Raw genomic sequence first — 15,842 nt, 5'->3', positions numbered from 1 at the left:
TATATTTATGGAAAATATTATGAATTGTAACAATTTTCTGGATTTATTTTCACCTGTTTTTTTATATAAAAGAGTTGAAATCTGAAGAAGTCTCAATCTGTTGTTGGCTTTTCCATTAAGTAGATTTTGCAATTCAGATAATCAAACAATGTGGTTATGAATTAAATTATCAAAATTGCAACAATATTTTCTAAAATCCAATAAAAGTTTTTTTGGAAAGCACTTACAAATTCTAACAACTTGTATTATACTAAATTTGTTTCTGCAATTAAAGGTCATTCAAATAGACACTTCTTCATCAACACTTGGCTGCAAGTTATATAGAGGTTCATGTATTTCATTTGTTTCTGATCTTACGTCATCATACTTTTTGTGTAAAAGTTTTGTTATTATGTAGTCCTATGTTCATACTTATAAACTTATCTTTAAATTGTTGAAGTAATTGTACAATAATGAGTATCCATGAATTGATTAATATCACATTTTGTTCAGCTGATTAGCTTCTCCTCCATTTTGTTTATTCCCATTTCATACTCACCGTATAAAATTAATATTTTATAATAGTTATTTCCTTTGGCTTTCAACCATTCTGTATCACATTCTCAACTGTTGCCAGACTTAGCTTTTGACAACATCCTAAATCCTACTAAGCAAGTTGAATACAGAGCATCAGTTTATAAATGGAATTAACTTGTTGCTCAACGGCATTAAACTCTGGCCCTGCTTTCCCACCCCAGCTTCAGTTTAGCCACCTGCTGATATCTTGTTCCAGCACGTCCCTCTTCTTCCGATATCTGCATTAGCTTCAGGTCAACAAACTCCCAAGCCTGGCTGTCCTCGCTTTCTTGCCCTGCGGTATGTTACCTGGAAAAGTTGCCCCGGCTTCATTTATTATTCCATTTTTTCCCCCACGCCATGGTGTCCTGTCCTCATTACAAAGTTAGGATTTCTACAGACTCCTGTGTACTTCACCTTTGACTGCAAAGGCCAATAACTTGGTTTGTTCTGCAGTGTTATTGTCTAAAATTGTCTTATATATTAAGGCTAGCAATCTAAGCAGCCACACCTGAACTAGTACTTGGATCCACTGCAAATATATTGAGCACACATAAGAACTAGAAAAGTACCATTGCTCCTATCTGCCCTTCCACATTGCCCAACCTATTTCCCCTGCTCCTCCTCACCCCCAGTTCCAGTTTTACTCCCAACCCCCTTGTATCCTGCATTTCCTCCTACCTGCTATACTACCTGCCCTCTCCACACACCTGTTGTTCCTAGTTGCAACTCAGTACAGACACTTTTTCAAAACTTTACTGCTTCAATTCTTAGGCATAAATACACACAGCTCTCCCACAAATATTCAACAACTGCGTCAGGGATGGTGAATATTGAGCACAGAGCTCTTCGAAGAACAAAAATATCAGCAGGTCATTAAACCTCTTTCCTGTTACATATTGTCAGCTTCCAATGTTACTATTCCCATTAGCTTCTCAGTACCATGCAAGTTAACAAAGAAGGCCTGTTGGGGTACAACTTTGTTCTTCAGAACAATTAGATTGATAATGTTAATAATATTAAGGTAGACAAATATCAAGCTGAACAAACATCTATTTGGCCAATTGAAAAACAAATAAAGGAAAATGCTTTATTACTGCATAGGACATCTACAGCTGTATTGGAAAATTAGTAATAACAAAAACAGTGAATAAATGGACATTATTGTACGAGAAGCAACAAACTGTTGGGAAGATCCAAATATCAAAAGAAAATCAACAGACTCGACTCGTTGATATTACATAGTCAAAGCCTTTTAAAGTGCATTTCTGAAGGCAAACATCTCCTATTGCACTCACTTTCTAAACAAGTAAATTCACCTGGCTGCATTTAACTTTGGCTGAAATGCATCATTACAGAAAGCGTGTGGACTTCCAGAACTGAGGGTTCAGGTTTCAAAACTACCTTACTTTTGATGGTACTTCTAAGCCTGGTTGCACATAAATATACTGATTGAAAAAACATCATTGGTTCATTAACAGAAAAAGTTGTTTTAAATGATCATCTAACAAAAGGCAATGCGAGCTAACTACTACTTTGTAATCAAGCATTAACACAGAACATAAGACCATAGATGAACTGATGTAATTTCAATATTTGTTGTTCAGTATTAAACAATATTGAGGAAGTTGTCATAACCTTTGCTATGCAGCAGCTGCAAAATGAAGCCAACTTAGATGCTTCATGAGATCATGGACTTGTTTAAAAAAATACCGACAATGAGCTTTTTTAAAAAATTAAAATCTCCTCAACATTTGAACTCTAGCAGCAGATCTCTGTATTTAAGAAATAGTATGCAGATCCTAACCTAAATTGGCACTATTGCAGTTGGGCTCAACATTGTTTCTCAAGTCACATGCCAGTATAGAGCTGCTTAGTGCTACAAATGAGAAACAGCAACAGATTCCTGATCTGTTTGTTCTCATGCCATGTTAAACTAAGATAAATTGTATTTTTACTGTTTGAAGATCAGCTAACTCTGTAGAAACTATGGACTGAATGCAAGGTCTTCTCCTTAAGGGTCTGAACCATGCAATGTGGATAATATACCTGAGCTATCAATGGAAATTTTAGATCTATAATTGACTACATAGTTTCAACACAATGCAGGTTTTTTGATTGGAATCATATCCATGTCATTTGGCCTCCACATTGACAACTCTGTGACATCCTGAAAAGAAGATGGGTAAAATATATTTCCACACGGAAAATCCATGTTTTTTTTTTGGCAGGCCACAAACAGAAATAATGTGTACAACAGAAAATCGAACAAAAAATGTTAAAAATGAAAATGTCAAATTTAGGATTAAATATTAAGTAAATAATGGAAGCAGCAGCTGTTGAGAGTTTGCTCATTCTTAATGTGTTAAGAATCCCGGTAGCAGTAGGGATACTGAGGAGCAGACTGGGAGGCAGTTTTTGGAGAAATGCGAAAATAACAGGGTTATTATAATGGGAGACTTCAACTATCCAAATATTGATTGGCACCTACTTAGCGCCAAAGGTTTAGACAGGGCGCAGTGTTGTTAAGTGTGTCCAGGATGGATTCATAGAGATGTCATATTAGATCTAGTTTTAGGTAATGAACCGGGACAGGTGGACAGATCTATCCGTGGGTGAGCATTTGGGGGACAGTGACTACTGCTCCATAACCTTTAGAATTGTCACGGACAGGGATAGGAGCAAAGATGACGGGAAGATATTTAATTGGGGAAAGGCGAATTATGAGGCTATAAGGCGAGAACTTGGGAGTGTAAACTGGGATGACATTTTTGAAGGGAAATGTACTATGGAGATGTGGTCGATGTTCAGGGATCTTTTGCAGGATGTTAGGGATAAATTTGTTACGGTGAGGCAGAGAAGGAATGGTAGGGTGAAGGATCCGTGGGTGATGAGAGAGGTGGAACAACTAGTTAGGAAGAAGAGGGCAGCATACATAAGGTGTAAGCAGCAAGGATTGGACAGGGCTTGTGAGGAATATAGAGTAGCAAGGAAGGAACTTAAGAAAGGGCTGAGGAGAGCGAGAAGGGGACATGAAAAGGCTTTGGCGAGTAGGGTTAAGGAGAATCCCAAGTTTTTTTCTCGTACATAAAGAGCAGAAGGATGGCTAGGGTAAAGATAGGTCCAATTAAAGACAAAGGTGGGAGGATGTGCCTGGAAGCTGTGGTGAGGTTCTCAATGAATACTTCTCTTCAGTATTCACCAAGGAGAGGGGTCTTGATGATGTGTAGGTGAGGGTAATGTTCTAGAGTATGTAGATATTAGGAGAGAGGATGTGTTGGAGTTGTTAGAAAATATTAGGACAGATAAGTCCCCGGGGCCTGACGGAATATTCCCCAGGCTGCTTCGTGAGATGAGGGAGGAGATTGCTGAACTGTTGGTTAGGATCTTTGAGTCCTCGTTGTCAACGGCGATGGTACCGGAGGATTGGAGGGTGGCGAATGTTGTCCCCTTATTCAAAAAAGGTAGTAGGGATAGTCCAGGGAACTACAGACCGGTGAGGGTAAGCTGTTGGAAAGGATTCTAAGAGATAGGATCTATGACCATTTGGAGAAACATGGACTGATTAGGGACAGCCAGCATGGCTTCGTGAAGGGAAGATCTTGCCTCACAAGCCTGATAGGGTTCTTTGAGGAGGTGACCAGGAAGATTGATGAGGGTAGTGCAGTGGATGTGGTCTACATGGATTTTAGTAAGGTGTTTGACAAGGTTCCACATGGTAGCTTCTTCAGAAGGTCAGAGGCCAAGGATCTGGGGAAGCTTGGCCGTGTGATTCAAAATTGGCTTGCCCGTAGAAAGCAGAGGGTTGTGGTGGAGGGAGTGCATTCGGATTGGAGGGCTGTGACTAGTGGTGTCCCGCAGGGATCGGTTCTGGGACCTCATCACAAAAAGTAGATTTATTAACAACTTAGATGAGGGGGTGGAAGGCTGGGTTAGCAAGTTTGCAGATGACACAAAGATCGGTGGTGTTGTGGATAGTGTGGAGGGCTGTCGAAGCTTGCAGAGGGATATTGATAGGATGTAGAGCTGGGCTGACAAGTGGCAGATGGAGTTCAATCCGGAGAAGTGTGAGGTGGTACACTTTGGAAGGACAAACTCCAAGGTGGAGTACAAGGTAAATGGCAGGATTCTGGGCAGTGTAGAGGAGCAGAGGGATCTGGGGGTTCCTATCCACAGATCACTAAAAGTTGCCTCGCAGGTGGATAGGGTAGTTAAGAAAGCTTGTGGGAGGTTAGCTTTCATAAGTCGGGGGATCGAGTTTCAGAGCTGTGAAGTGATGATGCAGCTTTACAAAACCCTGGTTAGACCACACTTAGAGTACTGTGTCTATTTCTGGTTGCCTCATTACAGGAAGGATGTGGAAGAGTTGGAAAGTGTGCAGAGGAGATTTACCAGGATGCTGCCTGGATTAGAGAGTATAGATTTGAGGAGAGACTAAAGGAGCTAGGGCTGTTCTCATTGGAGGATGAGGGGAGACATGATAGAGGTATACAAGATATTGAGAGGAATAAATAGAGTGGACAGCCAGCGCCTCTTTCCCAGGGCACCAATGCTCAAAACAAGAAGACATGGCTTTAAGGTATCGGGTGGGAAGTTCAAGGGAGATGTCAGAGGGAGGTTTTTCACCCAGGGAGTGGTTGGTGCATGGAATGCACTGCCTGGGGTGGTGGTGGAGGCTGATACATTTGGACAAGTTCAAGAGATTGTTAGATAAGCATAAGGAGGAATTTAAGTTAGAGGGATATGTGGGAGGAGGGGTTAGATAGTCTTAGGTGTGGTTTGAAGGGTGGCACAACATGGTGGGCCGAAGGGCCTGTATTGTGCTGTATTGTTCTATGGTTATTATAATCAACAGCATACACAATTTCTTCAGAAAGTTTACATTAGAACAGTAACCACAATCCCATCCAAAGCACTCAGGATGGTTAATTAGGGCCCCTATTTAAAACCCACCATCTAATCAGGAGATTGACTTTCAAACAAAATTCTAAAGAGGACTCCTTTTAAACAATACATTAAATTAGAAAAGATTTTCCAAAGCAACATGTAGCATGGACTGAGCCAATTTTTAAAAAATCAAAATTGCTTTTCACCAATCAAGTTAGTTAATTTTATTCCCCATATTTTTGTGGGTCCTAAGCTTAATGGACCATCGTAGTTCGACATCTCAAACATAGTTCAGTTATGGGATTAAGGAGTGCTACTGAAACACAGATGGGAATCAGATTCACAACACAAGGGATAGTAGGAACTAGGTCAATGAAACAGGCGAATAAAAATGAATTGAAGTGATGCCAAAGAAAAACAAGCTATTGTCAAAGGTATTGACAAAGGTAAATAATTCATAGTGATTACTGAATGGGACATCACAATGTAAATGATATAAAAATTTGTCTTTCTATAATACAAATGTTGAGTACATGTGAGATAGCTGGGCAATGACGGAAGGATGGCTAATGATACAATGCCATTGTAAGGATACAATAATAGTGACAACAGATTTGAAAGGCAACTAAAGTGGAATAGAAAACTATGAAATAACAACATTTTTCACACAGCAATACTGAAAAGAGTCAGCTGGGTTCGAGGCTGATTACTTTGAATATTTTCTGTTTTTAAAAAGTTTGGTTTGGAAAAAGTTAGAAATTTAACAAGTTTTAAACCAAATATAGAATTGGGGGCAAGGGAGAGAGGGGATTGAGTGGGAGGCTGTAGAGCTTAAATGGTAAAATGGTAGCTGACAAGTAAACAAACTGAATACGGGTCTGGAAAAGGTGTAAATGGGCCAGTGGAACTATTACCCAAAGCTGTCTGAAAAATATGGTAACAGTGATTATGAACTCAATGCATTGCAAGACACCACCAAACACAACTTCTGACCACCTGATCGACTCAGCACCAAATTCAGCATAGATGGCCTGAGTCAAGTAGGCAGATGCACTTTGCATCTGAATCCTCACCTGTCCAGCAGGGATGGCTGGCAAAAGAAGCTCAAATGATTCCTTGGGATTGTCAATCTTGATTAAAAAGGCAAGTGCAGGTAGTGGTTCATTCATTTTCTTTACATTACTTGTGTTTTAATTAATTTCCAGTAGTTCAACAGTAGAAAAAATAATGGCAAATGATTTTAAGTGTCAGAGTTATTAACAGCACAGAGACAAGCCTTCTGGCCAAATTTGTCAATGCCGATGGTGACCCCACTAATCCCATTTGCCTGCATTAGGACCGTATCCTTCTACTCCTTTCATATCCAAGTACCTGTTCAAATGCCTTTTAAATTATGTAACTGTATCTGCCTCCACTATCTCCGCTGGCAACTTGTTCCATATAACCACCATCCTCTGTGTGAAAAATGCACCCCTAAGATCACTTTAAATTTCTGTCCTCTCACCTTAAACCTATGCCCTCTAGTTTTAGACTCACCTACCCTGGGGGTAAAGACAGACCATTTACTCCATCTATGCCCCTCACAATCTTAGACATCTCTATAAGATCACCCTCAGTCTCCTACACTTCAGTGAGAACAAACTCAGTCAATACTACCTCTCCTTGTAACTAAAGCCCACCATTCCAGGAAACATCCTGGCGAACCTCTTCTACGCTCTTTCCAATGCAATTACATCTTTCCTGTAGAGTGGCAAAAGTACCTGTACATAATACTCTAAGTGCGCCCCAACCAATGTTTTGTACAGCTGCAACCTGATGTCCCAATACTTGGCTTAGGAAGGCAAGCACACCAAATGCCTTCTTTGCTACCCTATTCACCTGTGTCTCCATTTTCAGGAAACGATGAACTTGTACCCGAAGTTCTCTCCGTACACCAATGCTCTTAAAGTCCCTGCCATTTACTGTGTATTACTGCCAGATACTGTGCAGTATTTGATGCCCCAAAATGCATTACCTCACACTTGTCTGGATTAAATTCCATCTTCCACCGTTCCACCTAACTTTCCAGCTGATCTATGATCCTCCGTATCCTTAGACAACCTCCTTTCCAATCTACAATTCCACTGACTTTCATGTCATCAGCAAACGTACAAATCAGACCACCTGCATTCTCACTGAAGTATATACACCACTGATCTCTGTTGCTACAAACACTGGTTACAGACTTCCAGTCAGAAAAACAACCCTCCACTAGTACCCTCTGCTTCCTATTACTGGATTTCAGTGGTAACCAAAATGGAATGGATATATTTTAAAATATATTTCATTATTAATTTCATTTACAAAAAACTAAAATATTACTGAACTCTTTTTAGATGTCAATGATTATCAAATGCACTTAAAAAGTAGTTATAAGGACCTTTCACATCAGTAGGGCATAAAAAGCAGCAAATACTGTATACTTCTGGAAGCAGAAACTGGCATTGTCTAGAAGGAGCGTTGGGGACCTGCAGTATAGAAAGGAAGACATACAAGGTCAGGGGCTTCTTACATTTTCTCATTCTCAGCTGCATCTGCTCTAATGATGCCACCCTGTACTACCAGTGCATCTGGTACATTTCCTTTTCCCTGAACTGAGGAATCCTCTCTGCCATGGTTCATGGTTCCTCTCTATCAAAATTCATCAACCAGAAATGTTTCAGCTTTCTTTCCACAGATGCTGCCTGACATACTGTGCACTTCCAGCATGATCTGTTTCTATTTCAGATTTCCAACATATGCATATTTGTCCTTGATAATTACAATCTGAAAGAAAAGTACTGTCTGGGAAGTATTGTAATCAAATTCAATAGTTACAGTAAAAATAAATAAAATTTTAAAAACAAATCAAAGCAATTGTACTGTCATTATCAAGAAGCTAACTGCTTACACAAGCCAGCTCCCAGGAATATTCTCCAACTATTCTCAAGTGAACCATTATAAAGGATTGGATTTAAATTCTTAATGATGTTCTTTGTAACAATGACATTGCGCCATAAAGTTTATAAAACAGAAGTACGCTTATTCTATCTGGTCCAGATATTAGAAATCATGCATATAACTAATAGAAACTAAGACGGGTTCAAACAGGTTACATCAGTCGCGTGATAGTTTGTGCACATGCAATGAAATTATTTGCTTTCCAGTGCCTAACTCCTGAACCAAATAATTGATTAAACACAATGAAATCACCCGTTATTAGTCTTGGGAATGAAACAGTGCATTGTTTCCCACTACTTATAACAAATCTTTAATATGCCTCTTTTTATTATCAATAACTTGAGATAATTTTACATGTTGAACTCTTGAAGCACACCTTATCCAAATGTCAAATCATTTGTTGCTGAACACATCTAATTCCCAAATTAAAAAAGAATGATTTATAAAGCAGTCAGAATATTTTTGGCAATATAACTACACAGGAGGCCATCTGGCCTATTGGGTCCATGCTGACTCCTAGAAGAGCCATCTCACCAGTCCTATTCCCCCATATTTCTGTGTGCCCCTGTAATTTGTTCTCTCTCACATGTGCCCATCAACTCCCCTGCAGGTGTGGTGGATACAGATTCAACTGTGATTCAGAGTGAAAGTGAATTGATTAAATATTAGAAAGTTGAAACCATTCCAGGGCATTGGGAAAAGAGCTGGGAAATAGATTGCTGTACTAAGGACATTGACTCACAGGGCTGAACGGCCTGTTCTGTGATGTAATGATTTTGATTCTGTGATTTTAAATGGTTTCTGACAAGTTAAAACAGAAAATTTCTGAATGCATTTGACTGTCTGGGAGTGACTGAAAATGAAGGAGGAAATTGCTATCAACTTACGAAGGAATCAAGTGCATGGCACCAGTAATTGCATTTCTGAAAGTAGTGCTTTCAAAAGTGATGGCTCCTCAGAGATGAGTCAGCTATAAGGGGTTGAAAGGATGGATGAACTACAACAACATGGATTCAGTAGGAACAGGTAAGCATTTCTGCAGTCGCTGACATAGAACAGTACAGTACAGTAACAGGCCCTTCGGCCCACAGTGTTGTGCCAAACTAATTAAACTAGTAATTAAAGGCCTAACTGAACTAATCCCCTTTGCCTACACAATGTCCATATCCCTCCATTCTCTGCATATTCATGTGCCCATCTAAGAGCCTTTTAAATGCCTCTATTACCACTCCTACCACATCCCAGGCACCTACCACTCTGTGTAAAAAAACAACTTGCCCCACACATCTCCTTTGAACTTACCCTCTCACCTTAAATGCATGATCTCTAGTATTCGACCCTAGGAAAAAGATAATGGCTGTCTACCTCTCACAATCTCAAACTTCTATCAAGTCTCCTCTCAGCCTCCGCCATGCCAGAGAAAACAATCCAACCTCTCCTTATAGCACATGCCCTCCAATCCAGGCAGCATCCTGGTAAACCTCTTCTGCACCCTCTCCAAATTCTCCACATCCTTCCTATAATGGGGTGACCAGAATTGAATGCAATACTCCAGATGCAGCCTAACCAGAATTTGATAAAGCTGCAACATAACTTCCTGACTCTTGAACTCAATGCCCTGACCAATAAAGGCAAGCATGCCCTTCACCTTCTTTACCACCCTATCAACCTGTGCAGCCACCTTCAGGGAGCTATGGACTTGGACCCCAAGATCCCCCTGTACATCAAAGCCGTTAAGGATCCTGCCATTAACTGTGTGCTGTCCCTTTACATTTGATCTACCAAAGTGCAACACCTCACATTTACCTGGATTAACCTCCATCTATCATTTCCTCACCCAGATCTGCAACTGATCTATATCCCGCTGTATTCTTTGGCAATCTTCTACACAACACCACCAATCTTTGTATTGTCTGTAAACTTACTATCCCACCATACAAGTTTTCATCCAAGTCATTTATATACATCACAAACAGCAGAGATCCCAGTATAGATTCCTGCAGAACACCACCAGTCAAGGACCTCCAGCCAGAATAAGTCCCACTGAAGACCACCTTCTGTCTTCTATGGGCAAGCCAATTCTGAATCCAAAAGCTCAAGATCTCATGCATCTTGCTCTTCAAAGGCAGGCATGGAGGTGTAGTGGTTAGTATAATGCTATTACAGCACCAGTGACCCGGGTTCAATTCCTGGCACTGTCTGTAAGGAGTTTGTACGTTCTCCCCATATCTGCATGGGTTTCCTCCAGGTGCTCTGGTTTCCTCCCACATTCCAAAAGATGTACAGGTTAGGAATTTGTGGGCATGCTATGTTGATGCCAGAAGCGTGGCGACACTTGCAGGCTGCCCCAGAACACTATGCAAAAGATGCATTTCACTGTGTATTTTGATGTGCACGTGACTAATAAACATATCTCATCTCAGATGATTCCAGGATATGTTGCCTCTCTAATACCAAGATGAAGATTTCATTGAGCAGCTACAGAAAATTCTGGGAGTAAGATGGATGAAATAAAAGGGACGACCAATCATTTTGCTGTGAGTGTACAGTAGATTCCCAAACAATCTGGTGGAGACAGTATGCTAAATACATAGGCAGGTTTCTGAGAATTGCAGGAAAAAAGTTTTACGGTTGAGGATTGTAACTATAGAGGAGAGAGTGATGAGTTAAGTCTTCAGGGAAAAAACACTTCTCCTCAAACTGCCAAACCCTTACTTGCTGTGCGGGGTATGATGGATGGTTTGGTACAAGATAAAAACTTTATGGCAAATACCAGAAAGTCAGCACAAACTTGCCCGATAAACTATGGATAATATACCAGTTGGATAGTGTAAACCCATATCACTCAGAAAGGTAATAATGTCTTAAAGACACAGCAGTGATATGCAAGTGCAATTAAGGAAACCTTGGATTTGGGGGAAGGCAGAAATTTTATGAAGCCCACAAATCTAACCTGTTGCTTTCTGTTGTCTGCAGAGAAAGTAAGCAGAACCTTTCATAGCAAGGCATCAGTCATTTATTTGTTGGAAGCATAATCAATTAATAATACAAAAAGCAAAATAGTACACATGCTAGAAATCTGAAATGTGACAGAAAATGCAGAGTAGATCAGATAATTGTGAAAAGAGAAATGGAGTTCTGATGAAATATCATTGATCTGAAACAGTAACAATATTTTTCTCTCCACAAATGTTACCCAACCTACTGAGTGTTTCTAGCACTTAACATTTCAGACTGACCAACTGATGTTGCTGCAACAAAAAAGCCATGCCACACTAGTGGTAGTGGTTAACTGTAAATTTTGTTGCAGGAGGTAATGTAGAGCATCTGTCAGAAAGTGTAGCCTCGTATGCATTGCTACTAGGTGAGCTGCACCAGCACTGATATACTCCACAAGGAGGATAAGGATAGTTGCAAGGATGGGCCAAGTTTTGCTGATTCATAGCTGGTAATTCTAAACGATTATCAGCCAGTCATGTCTCAGGAAACTCATGGCCTTCCCATGCTTCAGTAGCATTCAACTCTCTGATACATAATGAAACTCACCATTGAGCCCTGTAGCACAGAAGTGACTTGTTGAGGAAAGCCAGAATGCATTTCACGTCTAGCCCTCAGCTTTATACAAAAAGTACAAGTGTAGGAACAGTGACCCCATTCACTTGAATAGGTTGGAAAAAGGTAAATGCAGGAAAGTGCTCGATTTTGCTTTTAAAAAGTTTTCTTTTTCATTGTATTATTTAGCAAGCTCTCAAAGGCTCCCAGGGCTTTTGGGGAGTGAAACCTTAAGATACGACAGCCAAGGGTTATTTGCTGCTTGAAAACCCTTTCCACCCAGGATACCAGATACGAGGACTTTGCTTGTTTAACCCTCTGGATCTTGAAAACAAAATGTGGGTGGACCACGGGAGGCAAATCCAAGCAGTGAGCTCGATCCAGAATCATCCATCTTATGAGTTCCTGTATTTCTTTCTTCCTTCTGTCAATATCCTTTAGCCACAGTGAAAATGAAGGACAATCACAGGAAAACAAGTGCATCAGCAGAATCCTCCTGTCCAACGTCTTCTCAACTAGTAAATGCATTTCACTGTTGTTTAAGTAGTTGACATTATAAACTATAAGAAAACAGTTTTCTGGAGATAGTCCTTCAGGGCACTTCACAAGGGAATCAAATAAAATTTAGGTTATCCTACACAAGCAGATGATGAAACATTTAGTCAAAATGATAGGTATTAATGAGTTACATGGAGAGAAAGGTAGAGGTACTTACATATATTCAGTATGGGGTATACTGGCAGTAATGGAGCATCAGGGTAGATAATGTGGTCAAGACACTGGGGTGAAACTTAAAACTACAACATCTAATCCTGAAGAAAAGAATGCTGCCACTCAGCCATGGTTGGAACCAGAAGCACGAACATGCAGGTGAAAGCAGTGATGTGATGCAGATCCCATTGCTATATAACAGAGACTGAAGTTGCTGGTTGGAAATGAAATTGATATGTACAATATGCTCAGAACACACATGCAAAGAGATTCAATTCATACACGCTTACCTCTCGTTCTTCCTCCTGTTCTTTTCGAATCTGTTCTTGACGCACCTGCTCTGCTATTTCTCTTTCTTGTGCTTCTCTCTAAAGAACAAATACATTTCGAATTTAAACACATTGAATTAAAAATAAATTAATGCAATTTCGAAAAAAGTTGAAGACCATTTTAGTTCATCAAATTGTACTCCTAATTTAAGAAATATTTTAAAATGTATAGAAATCCTTTAATAGCATTGATTTACTTAATGTAAATATTTCTTATACAAAAAGATAAAAGGCTGAATTTTGTGGAAAGTAACAAGCCACTGCAAGCCTTAAGCTCCCACTTACATTTATGCTCATTCCCTGTTGAGAACATGCTGGGTGAAGCTGGCACTAACTCCAGCAAAGGACCTTGTGCTGTGGTAGGTTTTCCTTACATATATTAGGAAAGTTTCTGAATGTAATTAACATCCAAAAACATTTAAAAAGTAAACAAGCTGCTAAAACAGTTGAAACACAAATTAAAATGGGAAAACTGCCATTTAAGGCAGCACAACAGTCAGATTTTGGGGGGGGGGGGGGGGGGGGGGCAATGCCAGCAATCCCACACAGAATGCAAGTTCAGCTCTCAAAATATCAAAACCTGGAACACTTAAAACTATATAAATATTCAAATAAACTCCAACTATTGAATAAACCTAAATATGAACACTTACTTAATCCCTTGTACCCACTCTTCTCCTTTGAATCAACACAACTCCTCCTTGTGCCAGTGTTAAGTGCTGGAGAATTGCTGTCACTATGGGGTTCCACCACAGGATTTCATGAGGTGCCCAATGGCAAAGTTGCCAGAGAACAGCTGCCAAGAAATTCAGGACTTCAGCTTTCACACAGGTTTTTGTGTGGCAAAACTGACGGCAATTCCCCACAAAATTCAGTCAGTTGGGCCTCTTAAATACATCATTTTTCTGAGATATCCCAAATATCACGAAATTTCCATTAAAGTTAAGGCAAGAACAATTTGAATTTCTATAGTATTTTTATGATGTGTACCAAACAAAAACTGACAAAAAGCCCAGTATTGGGAAAAAATGTGTGTTCAACCAAAGAACTGAGTTTTAATAAGCACCTGGGATGGGAAAGGTACAGAGGCAGAGAATTTCATGGGGGGGGGGGGGGGGGGCAAGAATAGGGGGGAGTTCCAAAGGCACCTTAGAGTTGACGCCTCACAGCTCCAGTGACTGAGTTTGAGTCTGACCTCTTGGGCTGTTTGTGTGGAGTTTGAATGTTCACCCAGGGATCCCACGGATTTCTCCGGGGAGCTCTGGTTTCCTCCCACATCCTAAATACATGCAGGTTGGCCACTGTAAATTTCCCCCGTGTGTAGGCAAGGGATAGAATCGGGGGGGGAGATAAGAGTGAGGGGAGAACAAAGTGGGGCAGGGTATGATTAGTGTAAAAGTGTGTGCTTGGTATCAGCACAGATGGGGTGACGGGCCTGTTGCTGTGCTGCATTTCTCTATGACACTTTACTAGTTACTAAGGGTGCAGCAATTAAAATCACGAATGAAACAAATACTGAAGGGTTGTAGAGCTAAAAGAGATTATGGAAGTTAGGGGATCAACCTGACCATCATTTTAAAAAGAAAATTGATGGTCTTAAAGATGAAAAAAAACATACCACATATCATTATGAGAATAAAAAGTCAGATTTGTACAGCATAGAAATAGGCCCTTCGGCCCACCATGTCTATGCTGACCATCATGCCCACCTCGAAAAATCCCACTTCCTGGCATTAATTCCACATCCCTGTATGTGCTGCTCATTCAAGTACCTGTCAAGATGCCTCGTAAATGTTGTTACTGTTCCTGCCTCCACCAACTCCTCTGGCAGCTCATTCCAGATACCAACTAGTTTTTGTGTGAAAAATTTACCCCTCAGATCCCCTTTAAACCTCCTCCCTTACACCTTAAAGCTATGCCCTCTAGTTTTAGACACCCCTACCATGGAAAACAGACACTGGCCCTATGTCTCTCATGATCTTACATAACACTATCATGTTACCTCTCAGCCTCCTTCACTACAGGAAAAACAGGTTTACCTGACCTAATCTGTTCTGATAACTGAAACCCTCCAGTCCACGTAACAGCCTTGTGAATTTTTTCTTGTACCCTTTCTAGCTTAATCACATACTTTTGTGTGCGGTGACCAGAACTGCATACAATACTCCAAGTGTGGCCCAACCAACGTATGGAACAACTGTAATATGATGCCCCAGCTCTCATACTCAATGCCTCAGGTGATGAAAAGTTGACCCATATCCTGTTGTAACCTTAGACAACCTTCTTCAATGTCTACTATAACACCAATTTTGGTGTCATCTACAAATTTGTAAGTCTTACAAAATTGAACAAACCTTAGCCCGGTCTGCTTCCAGAGAAACTCTGTATGCTTCATCTTGTTCTCGTTTTACTTTCTCTCTTGCTTCACGTTCATCCTTATAAAAGAAACATAAGAGAAAATAAGTGGTGAATAAAATTAATCGATAACTAATTGTAGTTTGGTTTAAAGCATTTATTGGATTCACAAGATGGCCCTGTTGTACACTGTCATTTGTGAGCCTTTTAATCTTTATTTGCCATCAGAAGTTTTTAAATGATTAGAAATATTTAGTTTCAAAGACAACGTAATATATTGTAGAAAACTCACTACTAATTGATATGGTCAAAATAGCACAATTGTTCTTTCTTGTATGAAATCAATATTGCATTTGCTGTCTAAGAACTTTTAGATCTGTAATGAGAGAAGAGGATAACATGCTAGGCAATAACAGGACACTAATATTCAATATAAGATGGGAATTGGCCAAAGTTAATAAGAAAAATATCAGT

The 15,842-nt window shown here is 40.0% G+C and overlaps 1 protein-coding gene across 1 annotated transcript in view; it reads right to left on the bottom strand.

Moving 5' to 3' along the window:
* faf1 (Fas (TNFRSF6) associated factor 1) overlaps nt 1–15,842 on the bottom strand; it is a 227,694-nt gene that overhangs the window by 19,858 nt on the left and 191,994 nt on the right. The window contains exons 16-17 of the mRNA XM_052013170.1: nt 15,368–15,448; nt 12,975–13,052 (exon numbers count right to left, since the gene is read on the bottom strand). Of these exons, the coding sequence (XP_051869130.1) occupies nt 12,975–13,052; nt 15,368–15,448 (159 nt within the window). The remainder of the gene's footprint in view (nt 1–12,974; nt 13,053–15,367; nt 15,449–15,842) is intronic.

This window comes from Pristis pectinata, chromosome 3 (assembly GCF_009764475.1).
Source record: "Pristis pectinata isolate sPriPec2 chromosome 3, sPriPec2.1.pri, whole genome shotgun sequence".
In the NCBI taxonomy this organism is placed as follows: domain Eukaryota; kingdom Metazoa; phylum Chordata; class Chondrichthyes; order Rhinopristiformes; family Pristidae; genus Pristis; species Pristis pectinata.
The sequence above is the reverse complement of the archived record's forward strand: the minus strand, read 5'-3'. Positions and strand labels throughout refer to the sequence as shown.